Here is a 19,542-nt window from a genome sequence, read left to right as displayed (position 1 = left end):
TGCTGCCATGGCAACAGGTCACATGGTCACACTGGGCTGGAGACATGGAAGCAGCTCTGCTTCTCCCTCTTCTCAAGGGAGGGAGAAAGATGGCATGGCAATTTGCTATGGGTATGTTAATGTGGGCGTGTGTGCGTGCGTGTGTTGTGTGTGGGTGGGTGTGAGTGTGTATGTGTGTGTGAGGGTGTGTGTGTGGGTATGTGTTTGTACATGCAAGTATGTGTTTGTACGCGTTTTTATGCGCATGTGTATGTGTATGTGTGCATTTGTGGTCCATAGTTGACCGAGTGTGGACAGGAAACATTCATACTTAAAATAAGCAACTGTGCGTCGGTGTGAATCTATAGAGAAATGAGAGTTTAACCTCAGCCCGATAAGGCTGTTACAGGTAAACATAAAACAGAGTGTGTGTGAGATTGTGCATGTGCACGTTTGTGTTTGAAAATGAGGAGTTGCTACAGTGAAAGTGGCAGTGTTTGTTAGTGCTGGGGTGGTGTTGGGGAAGATAAAAGTGTGTGCGTGTGTGGGAGTGTTGCTGTACTGCGCTGTTTTTACAAAAAACGTGTGCTGTGCTGCGCTGTTGCCGCATGCGTAGGTGAGGATAGGCACTGCATTGCGTTCAGAGAACCTCACTGCAGTGTCACACGCTCTGTACCACGTACACACACACACACACATTCATACTCTCTCCCATGCACACATATTCATATCCACACTGTAAACCACTGCCTTGACTGCTGTGTCCCAATATGCCCCCAATGCGCACACACACACACCCACACACACACACTGCAGCAATCTGTCATTTGCATTGTCATATCCCTCCATTTCATCACCCAATCATTTCATATTATCCACTCTTCCCTGATTCCCCATCTTTCTCATAAATGCATTCTGCATCCATCTTTCATTGAAATCGCAGCTGCTCTGTCCTCACGGTAGACAGTTGTTCTCAATTATTTATAACCCGGAGTCGTGACTATGGGCACAATGATCAAAAGCTGGTCGCGTGTTGACAGCAGCAGTGTGTCTGCAAAATTCCGAGCTCATCTTGTATGTATTCACGCAAACTCCAGTTCACAAGTTTGCAAAACACTTCACACTCCTCTTCCTACACTCAACGACAATTGGTGATTGAGTCGACTATGAAGTCAGAAAAGGATAGCATAGTTGTAATTAAACGCTCACAAGAAATGGTTAAACCACGGTTTGAACATGAGCAAGACTGGGCACAGAGCCTAGTTCGAACTACCATCCCTGGCTACTGCGGAGGTTATGTAACAACGCGTGGCGCTTAGACATCGGTCCTCAAACACCATGTCACATTCAGTCTTACAACCCAGCCCATCTGCTAGCTGTTTTGGACACACGATTGAGAGAATTTCACCTTCTGTTGCACTGCACTGATCCGCACTTCTTTGGGCATTCATGTCTTCATTACATTTCTGCCACCGTACTCTCCCTTCTTCAATTCCACAGAAGAGGCTTTTTGCAACACGCCACTGGGATACGTATGGTCACCAGGAGTTGAACCTTTTTTCTGCCAATGGTGGAGGCGTGTAGAGATATTGCTGCAGATAGCTGAGGGAGCTGGATCCGCCATGCCTGGTGCTTGTTCTCCATTGCAAATCCAAGGAAAGCATCACCATCATCATTATTTCAGTTAAAGCCTGTAGCTTGATAGGAATCAAAGGCTGATTTTTATGTCCAATTTATTTATTCACTTTAGTAAATTCAATTATTTTTCTACTCTTCTGGGTACTTTTCATATTTACTACAGACAATTCATATGGCTTTTAATCTTTGTACGAACAAAACGATTTGAAACAAAATAAATATATATTTATAATATTCATTCATTCATTTTGCATTTTAGTATTTGTCACTTGTCAAGTACGCAGCATGTACAAATATGATATAATTGTAATAGCTTAACAATGGTGAGGGTTTAGTACAACTGGAAGACATGTTGCCTGTCATAAAGGCAAGAGAAATAAGGGCCTAAGAGACTGAGCTTTGACAAAAGACAATGTGACACAGCTGTTAAGAAGCTGGGCTTGTAATAAGTTTTTGGGTTTAAGTCTCATTGCACTTATACCCCCAATCAGACTCCCTCACCTTACTTACCCCCTGGCTTTCACAATAAAGAAAATGTACCTGCTCAAGGTGTCAACAGTATATTGCAAATTAATAAACCTGACAATCAGACAGAATACAGGTTACTAGCCTGCTACCACAAGCCTCCAAGTGTCATGTCTCAAATACAGCTGCCAGAGATCAACATTTGAGCCAGGCATGCTCAGTTGCAATGGCAGCTGTGTGGTCCAGTGGTGGGGTGGGGTACAGTATTCAACATAATGTTAGGACCCAGCTTCTTCCCGTGGTGTCAAAGTCAGGATGATGCAGGAGCTCACCAAGACAACAAACACTTTACGGAAGAAAGAAAAAGTTTATTGTGATCACACTGGCCAGTGGGAAAGTCACTAAAACACAACACAACAGTTTGCGGTACAGCAACCCACCCCGCACTGGCCTTCTAGTCCCAGAGGCCTGGTTTAAATACCCTCTGGGGTCTTGACTGGGTACACAAGTCCACCCTATCTGCGAGGGCCTATCTCTTTGTTCTCTAATGACATCTGTTTTGTGCATAAGCAACCTATGCTCTTAATGTTGCCTGATACCGTATGGCGTCACTACTTCCAGAAGAGAAACACTCTGTACCAGCAATGACAAAAGCAAAAACCAGCTCCTGGTGCTGACCTTAGACAAGACTCACATGGGGTGATTCACTATAGGCCATAGTCCAGGGATACTCTATCTAGTTAATACTTGATCGTTAATTGGTTGATTGACGCCACTATTTGGCCAAAGATTTAACTCACCTGGTGTCTCAGGTGTAAATCAGTCCTGGTTAGAGGGGAAGAATGAAAGCCAGTGCTACTGGCCTTGAGGGCCAGGATTCAGCATCCTTGCTGTAGTGTACTGACCTAACTGCTCAATAGCAATGCTTCTGGTCAGAGCACCTGTGAACTTCCTGTATCACCTACACTTACACCGCACAGTCCTCCTGCACCCTGCAGCTCAGCTGGAGGACAGCAAACTGAAAGGAAGCAGTGGCTGTGGATTGCATTTCAAGGACAATGATTCTTGCATACACTCTCCGGGGCTCTACAGCGCTTCCATTTTAGGAAAGCTTGCTTCTGAAAACTGACGTATGTGAACTGGAAAAATTACTTAGGAGCACATCTACTAATTGGGCGTCATTAGTGTGCTCCTAAATTTTTTAAACTTCTTTACATATTGATAAAAATGTTTGCCAAGAGCCCTGCCCTCTCAATTTTGCATTTGTTGTGATGATGGGGCGTGGGACGGAGTGTGGCGCAGTGGGTAAGGAACTGCGCTCGTAACCGAAAGGTCGCAGGTTCGATTCCCGGGTAAGGACACTGCCGTTGTACCCTTGAGCAAGGTACTTAACCTGCATTGCTTCAGTATATATCCAGCTGTATAAATGGATACAATGTAAAGTGCTATGTAAAAAGTTGTGTAAGTCGCTCTGGATAAGAGCGTCTGCTAAATGCCTGTAATGTAATGTAATGTAATGATGGGGCATATCAAATTGCTGGGAAAGGAACACTGAGAATCTAAAAGTTCCTAGACTTTTTACAGAGCTCAGCTTCCAAGCTTCCAATACAGATGTCTTAAAAAACAGAGGCCTTCATCTTCTCCAGGCCAGAGGTGACCCTGTCCTGCCAGCCTGATCTGGTACAATCTATGCTTCGGCAAAAGCTGACTGTGCTCCTGAGGAAAAGCTAACAGTTAATTACCGACCTGCAGGTCAGTCACTCACTGCGCAGGTCAGCATAGCTCAGCTCTGGTCCTGCAGGGACCCCATGACTGCAGGCTTTTCACTCCAATCGAGCCCTGAGTCTCCCGACTCATCTAATTATCTTTACCGTTTACCCCCTGCAGAGAGACCGCTGGTGGTAAAGTGAGAATGAATCCCCACTGGACTAAGTTACATTACAATATTTAGCGGCTCAGTAGACTCCCTTGATCAAAATGCCCTACATTTTGGTATACTACCAATTTGTATAGCTGGACATATCCTTAAAGTGAAGGTTTGAACATGTACCCCAGATCCTAAAGTAGGCAGTTTACTTCGTAAGAAGTACAACTTTTTGAGCAAAAAGACGCAATAAGAACAACTGAAGAACAAAAAGACGCAGTGTTGTGTGTTCTCACGGTGCAGTGTGCGATGGCCTCCAGGGAGAACTTTTAGAAAATGTCTTTCTTGTTCTCCGACCTCCCCCTCTCAGCTATTGGTCCAAATATCACATGGTTGGTTACGTCACGGTTGACAGTTCAGAGGGCAGACTTCACATGCTAATGTAAGGAGAGTCAACGCCAGTCTCTCTTCTGTAGAGATGGGAATTCTGTGAGTTCCCGCATGTTTGATGAATGGTGCCACTTGTTTCAGCAAGTCATCAAAACGCCTAGCACACATTCGGAAATAAGAGAAAGTGGACCCCCTCGTCTAAACTCCGTATTTGCCAAATGTACAGACAAAACTCTCCATTCTCCGTCCTACTCTGATTTAGAGGGCGAACGTACCATCTCCTTCACCTTTTTTTCTTCTTTTGCATAGCTAGATAAACTAAAGCCACTTTAAACACATTAAACTTTTTGTTTTGTGTTGTGATCTAGCCCTTCTCTTAAATACATCCATGGTGAAGCCGCGAGACGGAGGTCTGGGCGAGATTCCAGCCCCGGTTAATAGCTGCCTCGTAATTATTCATAATTATTCACGCCCCAGCGGCGTAGAGTGACTTTAAACGGTGCGGTGTTCTCACTGAGTATACCGACAACCGTGTTCCTGGACATGTTCGCCTGTGGTTCTCAAACCTGAAGTTCTTTCTTCTTACTGAGTATACTGCCAGCTTAATGCACTACACCAAGGGTAGCCAACCCTGGTCCTGGGGAGCCACAGGATCTGCTGGCTTTTGTTTTCACCTTAAATACAACAATCATTTAGACCAAAGAAATCAGATGAGGTGAGTTAACTGTGTAATCATCTGCTTTAATTGATCAATTAAGTGCAGAGTAAAAACAAAAACCAGCAGACCCTGTGGCTCTCCAGGAACGTGAGTTGGCCACCCCTGCACTAGACCATACAGCTGCCATTTCAACTGAGCCATTTCTGGATTTCACCCTCTAACAAATGATGCCTTCCATTGCATCATCAGTCTGACCCATGGGGCTCCACAGGTGTAAACTGTAATGTGGACATTCCTGTGGTTAAATAACTACCGTAAATAACAGGTGATGGGTACCACATATGCTGAGTAAGATTACAGGGTCAACTTTTACATTACATTACATTACATTTATATGGCAGACGCTTTTATCCAAAGCGACGTACAAAAAGTGCATTTCATGGTCATAGACAACTGCTGAACACAGGTTCAGTAAGGTACAATACTTATTTTACAGCTATTTCTAGCCAAGAGCACAGTTTAGTTCACACAGTGAACACTATTCAGACCTAACCTCTGCAAAGCCAACTAGGCAGAAGAATAGAAGAATTAGGACAAATACAAATTACCAAAAGTGCTGGGATGGGGCAACATGTAACAAGTGTCATGAAAAGGGGGGGGGGGAGATTTAGAGTGAAATATACAGCGTGGTGGTGGGAGGGGTTACAAGGCGCCCTGCCGCACAGCGGATTGATCGAGCAGGCACATAGAATCCAGTCATGTCCTGCAAGTAGATGGGGCTGTCCTGTTTAAAGCAGGGTAGAGATGCTCAGCTACACCCAGCTACACTCAGCTACACTCTCAAAACAATTTACCTATTAAAAGTACATAACGTGTCATTTCTTACCTCTTTGCCTTGTTAAGGACAACACATTTTGTGTTACTTTCAAGACAGACTGTTAAAAAGTCTCCCTTTGTAACACATAAATTGTATATTTGTAACACAAAAGTAGTAACTTTGACACAAAATGAGTAGCAAGTAACACAAAAGCAGTAACACAAAAACTGTGTTGGATATTAACCTCCTTTTTGAGAGTGTAGTTTACAGGTGAGAGGTGGAGACACAGACAGTTTACAGCACATGACCAAGTTACAGGTGAGGTGCAGAGATGCAGGGACAGGTTGCAGGTGAGCCGATTCCAAACTCTGTAACCTATTCATTCTCGGCTCTTGTGTGAACCCTTATGAAGGGCAAAGCATTGTCTTAGGCATGCAATGAGCTCTCTTTCTCTTCTGGCCACCTTCAAGCTTGCAGAAGAGGAAAGAACCCATGGCAATTCACCAGAACCATCTCACACCTCCACCTGAAACCTCATCGTCTCGCCCTTTCACCTGAAATCTCACCATCTCATCCATCCACCAAAAATTTCACCATTTTGCAAACAGTGAATGTACTCACGGATGGTAATCTCAAATTAATTGCAGATTCACTTCTGGCTATACGTCAATTTTAAGCCTCTTATGAAAAGGGTAGCCATAAAGTTGTCATACAATTGATGAATAAAAGGACACCTAAAAACTTGTCATACAGTTGATAAATACATTTTGAGGCACCTCAGGGAGGCATGACTCCTTGTCTTCTTGAGGCTGTTCCCAAGTCAGCTGGCCAACCTGCAGGACTGTGTGAATGGGCACTGAACCTGCTTGACTCGTAGTGTAAGGTATGTGATGCATTTTAGCGGTCGTTGACAGTCTGGAGTGATTCTTCTAGGTTTTGTGTCTCACGAGGCTCAGCATTGAGGCAGCAAGCATCATCCTGAATGCCACTCAGTCTGTGCCCGAGGTTACACAGGAGTCACAATGAAAACAAGGGTGTGCTCCACTCTTACCCCATCCCCCCATTCAACCAGCTGGGAGTATTATATTACTAGTGAATGGGCAAGCATGTCCGCTGGGTAGCAGCAGAGACTCTCTCATGATGGCTTGTAGGGGCATACATGTATAGACACACACTATGTCCAGATGATGACGGTACCCAGAGCCTAACAGAGGGAGATACTGGGGACACTTTATTAATGTGCGATTAATATATTCAGGCTCAATATCGTACAGATTGATAAAGTTGAATTACATGTCAAGGGCACAACATATGTGGCCTTTACCTTCGATTTTAATCTGCAACCCTTAAAAGGCTAGCTCTGTGACCATTGTGCCACAAAGCTACCACCCAATAATGTTAAAACTGTGTTTTGTGATGTCACTCTGCTACCTCATAATGGCACAGCCATGCTTTGTGATGTCTCACCACCTCTTTACTATCGTACAGTCGTGCTCTGTGATGTCACAATACCTCCTCAGAATGGTACAGCCAGCCATTGTGACGTCACATCCCTGGCCTGCCACAATTTTGCCTCTTGGCTTTATGATGTCACGCTATTGCCCAGAATTAGTGAGGCTGAAAGTTGTAATGCAAAAATGCTGACCTGTCTCCTAAAAGAGGAGCTGTGTGCGCACAACAGGGGCGCCACACACCGGATCATGAGCACACAATGCTACGTGTGTTCAAGACCTGGAGCATGAGTGAGAGAGGTGTTACACAGTCGGGCCAGAATGACACAGGCCTCTCTGTTTCAGAAGACTTCTGGAGCTGCTGGATCGTGTGAACGCAAACCCCTTCAAAAAAGAGCCACTGTTAAGACTTCAATGATCTTTTGAAATATTGCACGTTTCAGAGAACCAGACAGGAACATCTTAGCCTTTGCACTTAATTCTTTACAAATAATCTGTTTTATGATAGCAAACGCACATCGCACAGATTACGGTTTCCCCTTGGCACTAATGTCGCATTCCTTTTTAGTTTTTACTGCCGTCATGGGATTTCTCTTTCTCCCCAGGTCCACAACGCAGCGCCTTGCTCTTGACACTCGGGCACAAAGCGCTTGTTGACGGCGTGCGTCAGACAAGGCGACGGCGCCCCGTGAGGAAGAGGTGGGATGAACTGCATCCCCTGCATCTCACTTCTGACAGGGGCCCACAGTGTCCTCTGACCCCTGGTGCACGCCTCACTGCAGTCGCCCTCTGCAGATGTGCACCGTGTTAAGGGGACTAGTCACAGGCGTCCTATTGTACACTGTCCATTGTGGCGCTGCCATTTTATTAGGTTCTTGAAACAATTGTTTGACAGGGTCAATACTAACGACAGGCAACTGATAAATGTGAGAGAAAAAAATGCAGCTCAGAGCTGGCAGCTCAGACTTCGACCAGCGATTAGCGGACAATGGACAATTAGCATGTGTACGGTCCAAGGAAATGCAAAAAATGCCCTTTAGAGTTTAAGTGGTCAGTTCACGAGATATGACTCTTTATGTGACAGCAGCTACACTGCATACTAGGCATAAATGTTTGTGTGGCTGTAAACTTCTTGGTCCATGCTTGTATAAATAGATTTATTTCTGTGGGGACTGAGGCTGTTGTACAAGCAAAACCCCACAGACAGGATGTTGGTCTCTCACGGGTCATACTAGCTGAATACCTAGCACTATTTTTAAAGTCTTCAGTATGACTTGGCAGGAAATTCAACCAAACAACCTCCAGGTGAGAATGGCTCTAACTACACACACACACACACACACAGCAATTTCTGAGTATCTGTCAACTGTTTACTGTTTATCTGTCAGTTCAGACCATTTTTTACAGTCTCTGGTTCAGACCATGTTGTAAGTCAATGTAATTGGTGCATGTTGAGCTAGTCGTACAGGTAAAATTTTGTTTGTAGTGTTTAATACATTTTTTGTGCTAAATGTATTAAACACAAGCCATATTGCACAACACTCTCTTTCACCTGTACACCTTCCCCCACCCCAGCCACACCCTGAATTAGACAGATGGCAATAACTACAGGACCCTTAAACCACCACAACCTCCCCCCCCCCGCCCCACCCCTGCCCAAATTTGGGCAGGTGGAGGAGCCATATGGGAGAGGGAGGCTCACACCAGAACTACTGATTAATCATTGCATTTAAACTTAAAATGCACAAACTCCTACAAACACACCTACGTGTCTTAACACTTTCACTTACATAGACCAATACACCCGCACACACAAACACACACAATAACACTCATAATTTCCTTATCTTTTATCCTCCTGTATATTTATTCCAAAATTTGGAATGCTCAATATTAATAGACGCCATCACGTATGTCTATTCAACTGCTACAACATCCAGTCAATCTGACAGGGTTCAGCCTGGTATGTACGTCTTTTTTTCTGCTTCTTTTCCTTCTGCAAAGTATCTATTTATAGCACCAGAGGACTTGTGCTCAACTGACCTGTGATTACATACCTTTTGTGCCTCGCACTCATGCATTATTTTCCTTATTGATGAGACACACCAGTGTGGTAATCTACGCTTTGCATGTAGTTGTCACACACACATGCAAGCATGCGCACACCCACACGCATGCGCACACCCACACGCATGTGCACATGTACATACACTCACAAGCTAGATCTGCGCTAGGGTGGATAATCCAGGATCCTCTCAATCAAGAGTGACACCTCACTGAATCAATACAATTTTCCAGGTAATTATGTGGATGAAAACAAGCAAAAATGCACTAAAGAGCAAAACTAAAACCCGTGCAATGAATGTAGTAACAGCATTACATTATTTCTTCTGAAAATTATTTATTTATTTATTTTTTGCTTTTTGGTTGGAGAGTAGGGGATAGGAGAAGGAGAGAGAGAATCAGAAGTGGATGGAGGTGGAGGGAGATGTCTACACGTTAGCATAGTGCGTGGACATAACCTTCAGTAACAGTAATAACAGTGAACACAGTCACATTTCTCAGGAGGGTTTTTTAAATGTTATGTATATTTTTAAGAGCCTACCTTCTGGGGAACAGGGCTCTGACTGCCTTCATTTATGGGCCTGGGGCCTAGGCTCATCACGTACATTTGTTTGGCTGAAGTGGGGGATGTTGGACAGTTATCTCCCTGACTGCAAGCTTAATCAAACCCCCACCCCCTCACTCTGTCCCACCCCACCCTGTGCAATGGCTGTACGTGCGGAGAATAATCTTGGGAGGGGATCCCTGCATCTGCCTGCGACGTGATAAAATGTTCAACGATCCACAATGTCAGTGCGGTAGAGGGAACCTTCCAGAATCATGCGCCCGTGCACTGCAGGAAATCAACCCGCGTTTCCAATTCCCCACACCCACGCAATACACACAATGAGTCACGCGCTACGCGCCATTAAAAGTGATTAGCGCCCTATGAAGGCTGTGTGGATACTGTGGGGTCTCTACTGAATGCAGCAAGGATATTTCTCCTGACGAGCTAATCATTCAAACCCTTCCCACATGACACACCACGACACAATGTAATCACTCTCAGACTGGAGTCCATGCAATAATTGAACACTGAGCTCTCTCTTCCTCTCTCTATTTTTCTCTCTCTCTCTCTCTCTCTCTCTCTCTCTCTTTTCAATTCAGTTCAATTTCACATGCTTTATTGGCATGAACTGGATTTTGTAAATATATTCAACACACAATAAACCAGAAGCTGTTTGAACAAAAACAAACATACGTTTAGCCTGATGAAAATCAAGGCTTAATGATAATTGTAATAATGACCGCTATAATGATACATATTTATGTAACATAACAATGATTTAACCTAAAATCACTAAACATAGCTATATTGTAGATAAAATGTCTAGAAATTATTTTAATATCTTCTGCAACACATATAGTCATCTCCCAACATCTCGTTCTCTCGTTTACAACACCAGAGAAAAATTAAATAATGCATATGTTTCCACACAGTAAAATGTTCAGTGTTAAATCAACTATTATTTGGTTCTATTGAAGTCTAATAGTTGATTTAACACTATTATTGATTTAACATGATTAGTTGATTTAACGCTATTGTTACAACTATTCAACAGTCCCTACTGGACACATATGTGCTCTGTTAGAGTTGAATACACCAACAGTGGACAGTTTACTGTGCATGACTGTTGTATTGTGGGGATCCCACACCAGTACATACTGCTCTTCTGTACCATTACTTGCATGGCAAGCTGACATCACAGAAGGAGAGCGCTAGAAAGATTTATGAGGCCTTCAGCGAGTACTCTGACAAATGGAGATAAAAAACCTATGGTCTGGCATACACACTGCAGCACAGCAAAAGGAGATTACTGACAACGAGCTTGACAATATCTGCAGAGCAGTGGAAGACATTTGCTGCCTGGCTGATCAATCTGCCCGAGTGTATCTTTCCTTCCCACTTACTCCTTCAGACTCATGGGTAATTGTCTGGACTGGGCGAAAGAATATGTTCCCCCTGGTCAGGATTGAACTGTTTTAATGTCATTCGACAATTAGAGTATTTCTGTTTTTCAAAATATGGGAATTCACTCAAATGAAAAACCGCAAGACTGTAAGCACAGTAAGCTTTCATTTCAACCTTGACTGTTCTGTTAGCAGACTCACCCAGTAATGTCATTACTTGTCTTGTGAGACTTGATTCTATATTATTACAACTGTATTTGCATTTATTATATATATATATATAGAATCCTCATGAAATCATTTTTAAAACAGAGGAAAAAATAAAAAAACCACCATTTTAGATTTCGCATAAAGCTTTCACAGTTGCCGGCATTAGGGTTCAGCATTTACAGTAGGTTAACCACAAGGCAACAGTTACCTGTACTTTCAGCCATTTGCAATTGCACAACCCACAGGGCTCATTTTGCTGTTTCGTCTCTCGGAGCACGTCAGATGCTCCGTGTTAAACAACGCACTCCGCAATAAAGTCCTCCACTGTGAACAGTTCCAAACACTAAATTGGTGCCACAAAGTTTAAAGTGCTATACCACAAAAAAACACAATCAAACCGGCTCCAACCTGCAGTTAAATGTCATTATAAAGTACAGAGTGATTGGAAGGGACCATGGTGAATGTCCTACCATGCTATCTCGCTTCAGAACAGTAAATCTCTGAGTAGCTGCAGGGGATTCAGTACTTCAAACCCAGCACACATAATCAGCACACTTGCTTTCTCGTTTTAGAGTTATGGTCCCTGGAACCCTGGAAAATGAGTAACTGTTTGAGGTCTGGTTCTCAGCCCTCCGGATTTTGTTTCTCGGAGAGAAGAGAAACAGAAGGGCGGGGGGCGGGTTGAACCACACTGATCACTTACATCATTCTATTCTGGCTACAAAGAACAGAATTTGACAGGTAACACTGCAATTTTGTGTAACACCACACACACACACACACACACACACAAATAGGGATATTTAATGAAACAAAAACATTAAATTCACATTTTAATTTGTTAATAAACAGGGTGTGGGCTGCATACATAACAGTGCATAACAGTGAGGGAGCCTGTATATAAACATGCTCTGTGCAAAACAAGTCCATTGTAATCTGATCTATCCATAAACAAAGGTAAAAAAAGCCATCCGTTCCTTTCAGAATAGAGGATGTGGTGAAAATAAGGTGTGTATGTTCTTCCTTCTCTCCTCTGTTTCCTCTCCCATAATCTGCTCTCAGGATTCATGAACCACAACCACAGCAAACCAGAGGTGGAAAGTCCAGGGGTCAGAAAGCAAATGTTCTGCCATGTGTTTCTTCCACCCATAAGCTCAGCCAGCTAATTTCACTAATTAGTTCTACCTCCTGGCTGAAGAATTGTGCTAATTATCAAATTCCAGTTGATTGGAACAAAATACTGGAGAGGACTTTTTGTGATGTTCTGTGCAAGGACCCAAACGCAGACCAGGGAAATCCGAAAAACGTTGTCTTTATTCAGTCCGAGGTTCGAAGCCAGGTAATCAGAGAAAGGACGGTGCAAAATCGAGTTCCCAAAAGAATTGAGGTAAACGGGCAAAAAATCAAAAACCAAGAGATCATATCGGCGAAGGTACAAAGGGACAGGCAAAAGAAGTCAAAGCAAAGCGAAGGTCAAACCAGAAAGCAAACAAACCAAAAGGGGCAGGCAAACTCGAAGTCGTTCAGAAAGGGTGTCTCAGGAATCTCGATAATCAAAGGCTTACTAAACATCGGCACAGTGAATTCGATCAACGTTCTGACCAGGAGCTGGTGGAAAAGACTGACATTTATACACTGGGGAAGGTAACAATCAAGGAGGGGTTAAGTGAGTGAGGGCGGAGTAACAAACAACATCCAGGTGAAGAACATTAGGATAACTAATTAAATGACAGGGGGCTGACAAAACGCGGACTGGAATCACATAGACAACAATGATAATAGACGGCCTGGGTATAGCAGGTAAAAACGCGTGCAGAGAGAGAGAGGTGCAGTCAGAGCAAGAGACAGGTGCAGGCAATTGCAGAACTCAGCGTTAGAGCAGGCTAGAAAGAAAAGGGGCGGAGCTAAAGCGCAGCATGGAAAAGGGGAGAATGGTTAATGTATTAGTATAGTGATCTAAACTATCAAAAACCCAAAACTAGTGTGTGTTAGTCCATTAGTAATATTCACATGTTAGTATATTAATGAGGTTAGTACTTTACAATCTATAAGTTAGTAAGGATTAGTAGAAATTAGTAAAACTAGATATAAGCAGGAAGTAAGTAAAAACGAGACTGGAAGGAAGGGGGGGAAACCACGAAAACCCGGAACCACCCGAATAGTGAAATCACACAAATACAGGGGAGACAAGTGACCGGGAGATACAGACTACAACACTTTTACTTTCTGACCCTGACTTTTCTACCTCTGCAGAAAACTAGCACACTGTACCACAGTGATTAAGAACTGGGTTTAGCATATAGGTCCGCAGGTGGTGCATTCCCATGATAGACCTTTACAAAGACATTTGCAATGCACATAAATATTGGTGGCAATAATAAAATTAAAACACTTAAAATGTATTTTTATAATGTTAAACATATAAAAACGTTTACCATTAAATATAAATACATTTGTTGCCAGGGTTCTGTGCTGAATTCTACGTCACCTTGCTTCATGTCAAGACACCTTCTGCATAGTAGTCACTTGAAATGCAATATGTTCTTCATTGGTATTGTGTAATAGCGACATTCAATTCTCGCTGTCAGTTGAAGAATACAATTTCATAGATTCTTATATTTATTGAGTGCATGTACTGCACACACACACGCAGTTGCCTAAGGTGACCGGGCATCAGAATAACAGGAATATTATTGGTTTGATTACTTGCATAACAGGCAGACACTAACTGACAGAAAACTGAAGGATAATCTTTATATTTTTACCAATATTTGACTGTTACCAGTGAACAGTGTAATGTTTAAGGGGAACACAATTACTGCAGTGATGCACCCCATAGTTTGGAATCAAGTCCTGACCATGGCAATAACCACTGTGGCCAGGAGTCCAGTGGGGTGACGTACCATTGGTCATTGTGTTGCGAAGGGAGTGAGGGTTTTGTTTGGAAAGGTTTCCCCGACCTCATCATTGCCTTTCCGCCTACACCAGCTGAACATGGAGAATGCATCCCCAACGTAAGGGCTATGCAGCTAAGCGAGTGGATGGCAGAGCTAAAAGAACAGGCAGCTGACAGCACACACTTCAGAGGACATGGGTGCCTGTCTCCACACTTCCAAATCCATGAAGGATGTTACGGTCCTACAAATACGACCTGGCATTCCAAGCCTGTGAAAGCAGTAAAAACAGCGCATCCAAAACCAGCTCAATACGTGAGACGTTTTACATTGCAGGTTTATTTTGTTGTGTATTAATGTGTATAATTACCTGTAACTGCAAATACTCCGTGTTTAAAAAGTCACATGTTACACTAGGGCAGCGCTTATGCAGGACGACATCACTGAGCGGATGAAGGACCTAGTGTGCGGCCTTACTTTGCATGCGATTGATTAATACTGTCTGAAAATTCAGCCACAAACTCTCACATGCTTCAACTGGTATTACAATAAAGTTGACATATCAGAGATTGACAGAAGTCATGTTCATGAACAATAACAACGCTCTACCTTGACAGGCCTGAAAACAGAAAGACGTATAAGAAGACAAATGTGTGCCTGAAACCGAGCGGACTCTAGCATTTACAGTACACTGCTGCGAGCACAGAGCTTCAGGGATCAGAGGGCTGGTGACCTGTGGCAAGCCAGAAGATGGCTGCTCACGTTTTGACAGATACTGTCAAAGCCCAAACAGCCCAAAGGGTCAGGGTGGTTTATGGGACCATAGCCAGAGATTTGGAGCGTGTCTTCACCACATAAGGCCAACAGATGACATGAATATTGGAGAGAGAGTGAAAGAGAAAGACGGGGGGAGAGAGAGAGTGTGCGTGTTGTAAAATCAACCTGATGATGTCACAGGTGATTTGTTTTGGCTGATGACCTGAGACACATTAAAAATAAGCTGCATTGCACTCCTGTATCCCATATTTCACTCCAGTGCATTTGTAAAATACAAAACAGCCATTAGACAGCAAACCCACCATCACAACCATATATCATGCAAAGACATTGCTGCATTATTTACAGGGTGTGCAAAAGAGCAGTCAAAAACAGCACTCTATATGTTGTCAAATGAAGATATTTCAACAGCCATTTAATTTAATTTCATGCTCCAGCTCTTCACAATTCATATTCATCATTGTGCTTTATATTCTGGATTTAAAAGCACAGTGAATGCAGCGGTACTGAAAAAAATATATTTTTGTATGGTGGAAGGGGCAGAAACTGACTGCAGCACTCACGATTCGGCTCTTGGAATGGCGCAAGGCACTCTCTCTCTCTCTCTCTCTCTCTCTCACTCTCTCTCTCTCTCTCTCTCTCTCTCTTCCCCACACCCTTTCTCTCTCTCTCTCTCTCTCTTCCCCCACACCCTTTCGCAAGGTCATGAGGCAACGCAAAAAAAAAACTGTGTTATATCTGCGAGGAACATGAACGTAGCCATCGTTGTCACGGACTGCGGCTATCCGTCATTTCGAGCAACCATTGTTTTCCTCTTTTAGGTTATTACTGACCCACGCACAATACGCGTTTGTGGTTGCTAGTGCTTGGTTTAAATAATGGCAAAATGGAAGCTATAATAAAGAATATGACAGTGCACCTTTCACCCAGGCCACTGTCTTAGGGCTAGGAGCAGACCAGAATGCGACCAGCAAGAGACAAAAATAAAGCACGCCGGCGGCACATCGCTGCATTATCAAACGCCAGCTTTATATCCACATTGCGTCAATGAATGGGGGAAATAATTTGGTCTACTCTTTACTGTTAATTTATTGAAAATGTTCCACATTTGCATCGAGTTAATATCATAGATTGGCTACAATTTACCATAAATAATATCAATTGCGCATAATATTACACATAACTGCACAATTGCAATAATATTGAAAACAATTTTCGGCAGGGAATTTTTACCGTTCAATTTGCGGCTATCTCGTGAGAACTTGGTCGAACATTGTGTCAACGGCTATGTTACAGCTTTTAGCCAAGGGATGCGATTTCGAACGCTATGAAATTCCAGGTTGACCACTGAATATGCATAACCCATTTTAACCATCTGAGAGACACCTCCATTTACAAAATCCCATCATGTAATCGTTGAAGATAATAGCCTAGCCTACTGTCACTGGGGATGCTACTTAAAAATACATATATACAAAACAAAATACAAAACAATGCATTAATACTGATGAAACTGCATGAAATTACATAATTGTATTTGTTTTTAATGGTTTAGGCTACCCTATAATAGGATGCAGAAGCAGAAAAAAAATAATAAATAAAATGTGACTGGAAAGCTACACGTGAAAAGGTGCTAATGAGTCCTCTTTCCTGTATTGCATTCATAGGCAATGTTTATATAACGAAATAATTTCAGTATAGATTCCCTCCTGGCTATTCAACCATTTATATGAGGGAGTGATTTCATTGAGGAAACGAAATACAATGTTTTTGTCGTCATTTTCTTACATTTGCAGGACTCGATATAATTTTCATGTCACTGTACATTGTGGATGTATATGCATGTAGGTGTTATGGAGTTTGCAGTGTGTGTGTGTTTGTGTTTGTGGGAAGGGGGGGGGGGGGGTAATGTATATATTTAATGTATAACCATGCGGATAAACCAGTATATCCAGAATCAATACGCAGTGATACGTGAAATCACTTACTTCCCCACGAAGTTCTCCAACACCGAGCTTTTTCCAGCACTTTGACCGCCGACAACGGCGATCTGTGGGAGGTCCAGGTTGGCATTTTGTCCGATAGCGGAGAAGGCATCCTGGAGTTTATTTACCAGAGGAATCAGGTCTTCCATTCCCCGGTTGCCCATCTTTTCAGTGAAGTAGCCTCTCTCACAGCACGAAGAAATGTAAGAGAGGGGGAATAGCCCTTACGCAGAGCGCTACCCCCTCGTTGTTCTCCGCTGTACTAGGCGTTCAGATGCTTTTAGTCTATTTTATTTTTGCAGGCTCCTTCATTGATTACCCTCTGCTCCTGTCCTCTCGGTGTACACCGCTCCTCCCTGTGGCTCCGTCCCTGCCACTATGCTGGAAGCGAGAAGGTACGCTTTCCTCGAAACATGGAGATGCGTAACTGTTGTTTCACCACCAGGGGGCGGTAGCGTTAGCCTGAGTGAACGACATTCTGGAATGCTGGGTAATGTATTGTAAGACCCTCTGTAGGCTATTATTGAACACAGCAGTCCATTTAATTGACTTAATTGAAAGGATTTAGAAACAGTTAAACGATTCAATAAATGCATATTATATACCATCATTATCATAAACTTCTGTGTAGCCTAATTATTATAAAATTAGCCAACTGCTTCCAGGTCTGCATGGATGAAATGAAATGGAATTATAAATGCAATTCATGCATAATATCTCCACATGGATTCTGTTTCATCATCTGACATGGAATACTGTATCTCCTTTTCATCATTTGAAAGTTGCTCGATAAATCTGAAAATACATATGACAGTTCATATGCACTACATGGCCAAAAGTATGTGGACACCTAAACATCACACCCATATGTGCTTGTTGAACATTTCATTCCAAAACCATGGACAGTAGTACTTTGCTGTTATAGCAGCCTCCACTCTTCTGTTGTGGCATTAAGAATTATCTTAACTGGAACTAAGGGGCCTAGCCCAAACCATGAAAAACAGCCCCAGACCATTATTCCTCTTCCACTAAACTTTACATTTGGCACTACACATTTGGGCAGGTAACATTCTTGTGGCAGTCACCAAACCCAGATTCGTCCATCAAACTGTCAGATAGTGAAGCATGCTTAATCACTCCAGTGTGCTTTACACCAACTCAGCCGACGTTTGGTGATCTTAATGTAATGTAATGATCTTAAGCTTGTATGCAGCTGCTCGGCCATGGAAATCCATCTCATGAAGCCCCCCCACAAACAGTTCTTGTGCTGACGTAGCTTCTAGAGGTAGTGTGGAACTCAGTAGTATGTGTTGCAACCGAGGACAGAGGATTTTTACACGCTTCGCGCTTCAGCACTCAACAGTCCTTTTCTGTGAGCTTGTTTGGCCTACCGTTTCACAGCTGAACTGTTGTTGCTCCTAGATGTTTCCACTTCACAATAACAGCATTTACAGTTGACTGGAGAAACTTTAGTATAGGCAGAGATCTGACAAACTGACTTGTTGGAAAGATGGTATCCTATGACAGTGCCATGTTGAAAGTCACTGATCTTTTCAGTATGACTAATTTTACTGCCAATGTTTGTCTATGGAGATTCTATGGCTGTATGATTTTTATGCATCTGTTAGCCATGGATGTGGCTGAAGTAGCCGATCCCACTAACTAGAAGGGCTGTCCACATACAGTAGTACATTATCTTTTGTTTACATGTTTAGAAAAAATACCAAAAATGAATACATTGAATGTGTTTCTCCACACATATCATTTATTTATTTATTTAATTTAAATCTTTATTTAACCAGGTAAAAGTCTCATTGAGAATAAAAATCTCTTTAACAAGAGAGACCGCTTAAATACAGGTGATGTAGTAGCCTTATAAAATGTCAACCTAGAAAACTAGGCCATAAAGAACCATACAGTGACAACATTATGTCATGGCCAGCTCAAAAGCCATGGCAAAAGGAGGGAGACCACACGTTGCATGTTGCCAACAAATAATAAGAAATTAATTTATTAAAGAAATTAGACATAAACAAAGTGGTGTGGGGCAGTCAGTATTGTCAGTAGCGTGTGCAAATGGATGTAAATTACTGTGTACATGTGAGGTGTAAAACAAATAGAACAAATCAAACAGTGAAAAAGCAGCCCATGGCTCCAACACAGGCACATAACGAAGGAAGAGAGCCCTGGCAAAGGGAAAGGTGGGGTTCTTATTACCTGGGGTGCACCCATAGACTGTATAAAAATAGGGTGCACCCCATCAACAATGACGGCTGAAGCTCTGCCTACTGATCAGGGAACACCAGTCGTCATATATGATCCTTTGTTATGCATAATGTACCTAGTTCTCAATGGTTGTAGACACACAAAGCCATAAAGAGACACTGTTGGTCGTCGTCC

General features: G+C 42.8%; 1 protein-coding gene across 8 annotated transcripts in view; it reads right to left on the bottom strand.

The window, feature by feature from the left end:
* Positions 1-17,560, bottom strand: part of dnm1b (dynamin 1b) — a 64,898-nt gene extending 47,338 nt beyond the window's left edge. For 7 of the 8 annotated variants that reach the window (XM_035379452.1, XM_035379451.1, XM_035379450.1 and 4 more), the window contains exon 1: positions 17,146-17,560. In XM_035379452.1, the coding sequence (XP_035235343.1) occupies positions 17,146-17,306 (161 nt within the window). In that variant the 5' untranslated portion in view covers positions 17,307-17,560. The remainder of the gene's footprint in view (positions 1-17,145) is intronic. The other variant, XM_035379455.1, reaches the window with a different exon arrangement.
* Positions 17,561-19,542: the final 1,982 nt, after the last annotated feature.

The sequence above is a fragment of the Anguilla anguilla genome, chromosome 10, assembly GCF_013347855.1.
Source record: "Anguilla anguilla isolate fAngAng1 chromosome 10, fAngAng1.pri, whole genome shotgun sequence".
Lineage (NCBI taxonomy): Eukaryota > Metazoa > Chordata > Actinopteri > Anguilliformes > Anguillidae > Anguilla > Anguilla anguilla.
Note: the sequence above shows the minus strand (reverse complement) of the source record. Positions and strands in the feature narration are given on the sequence as shown.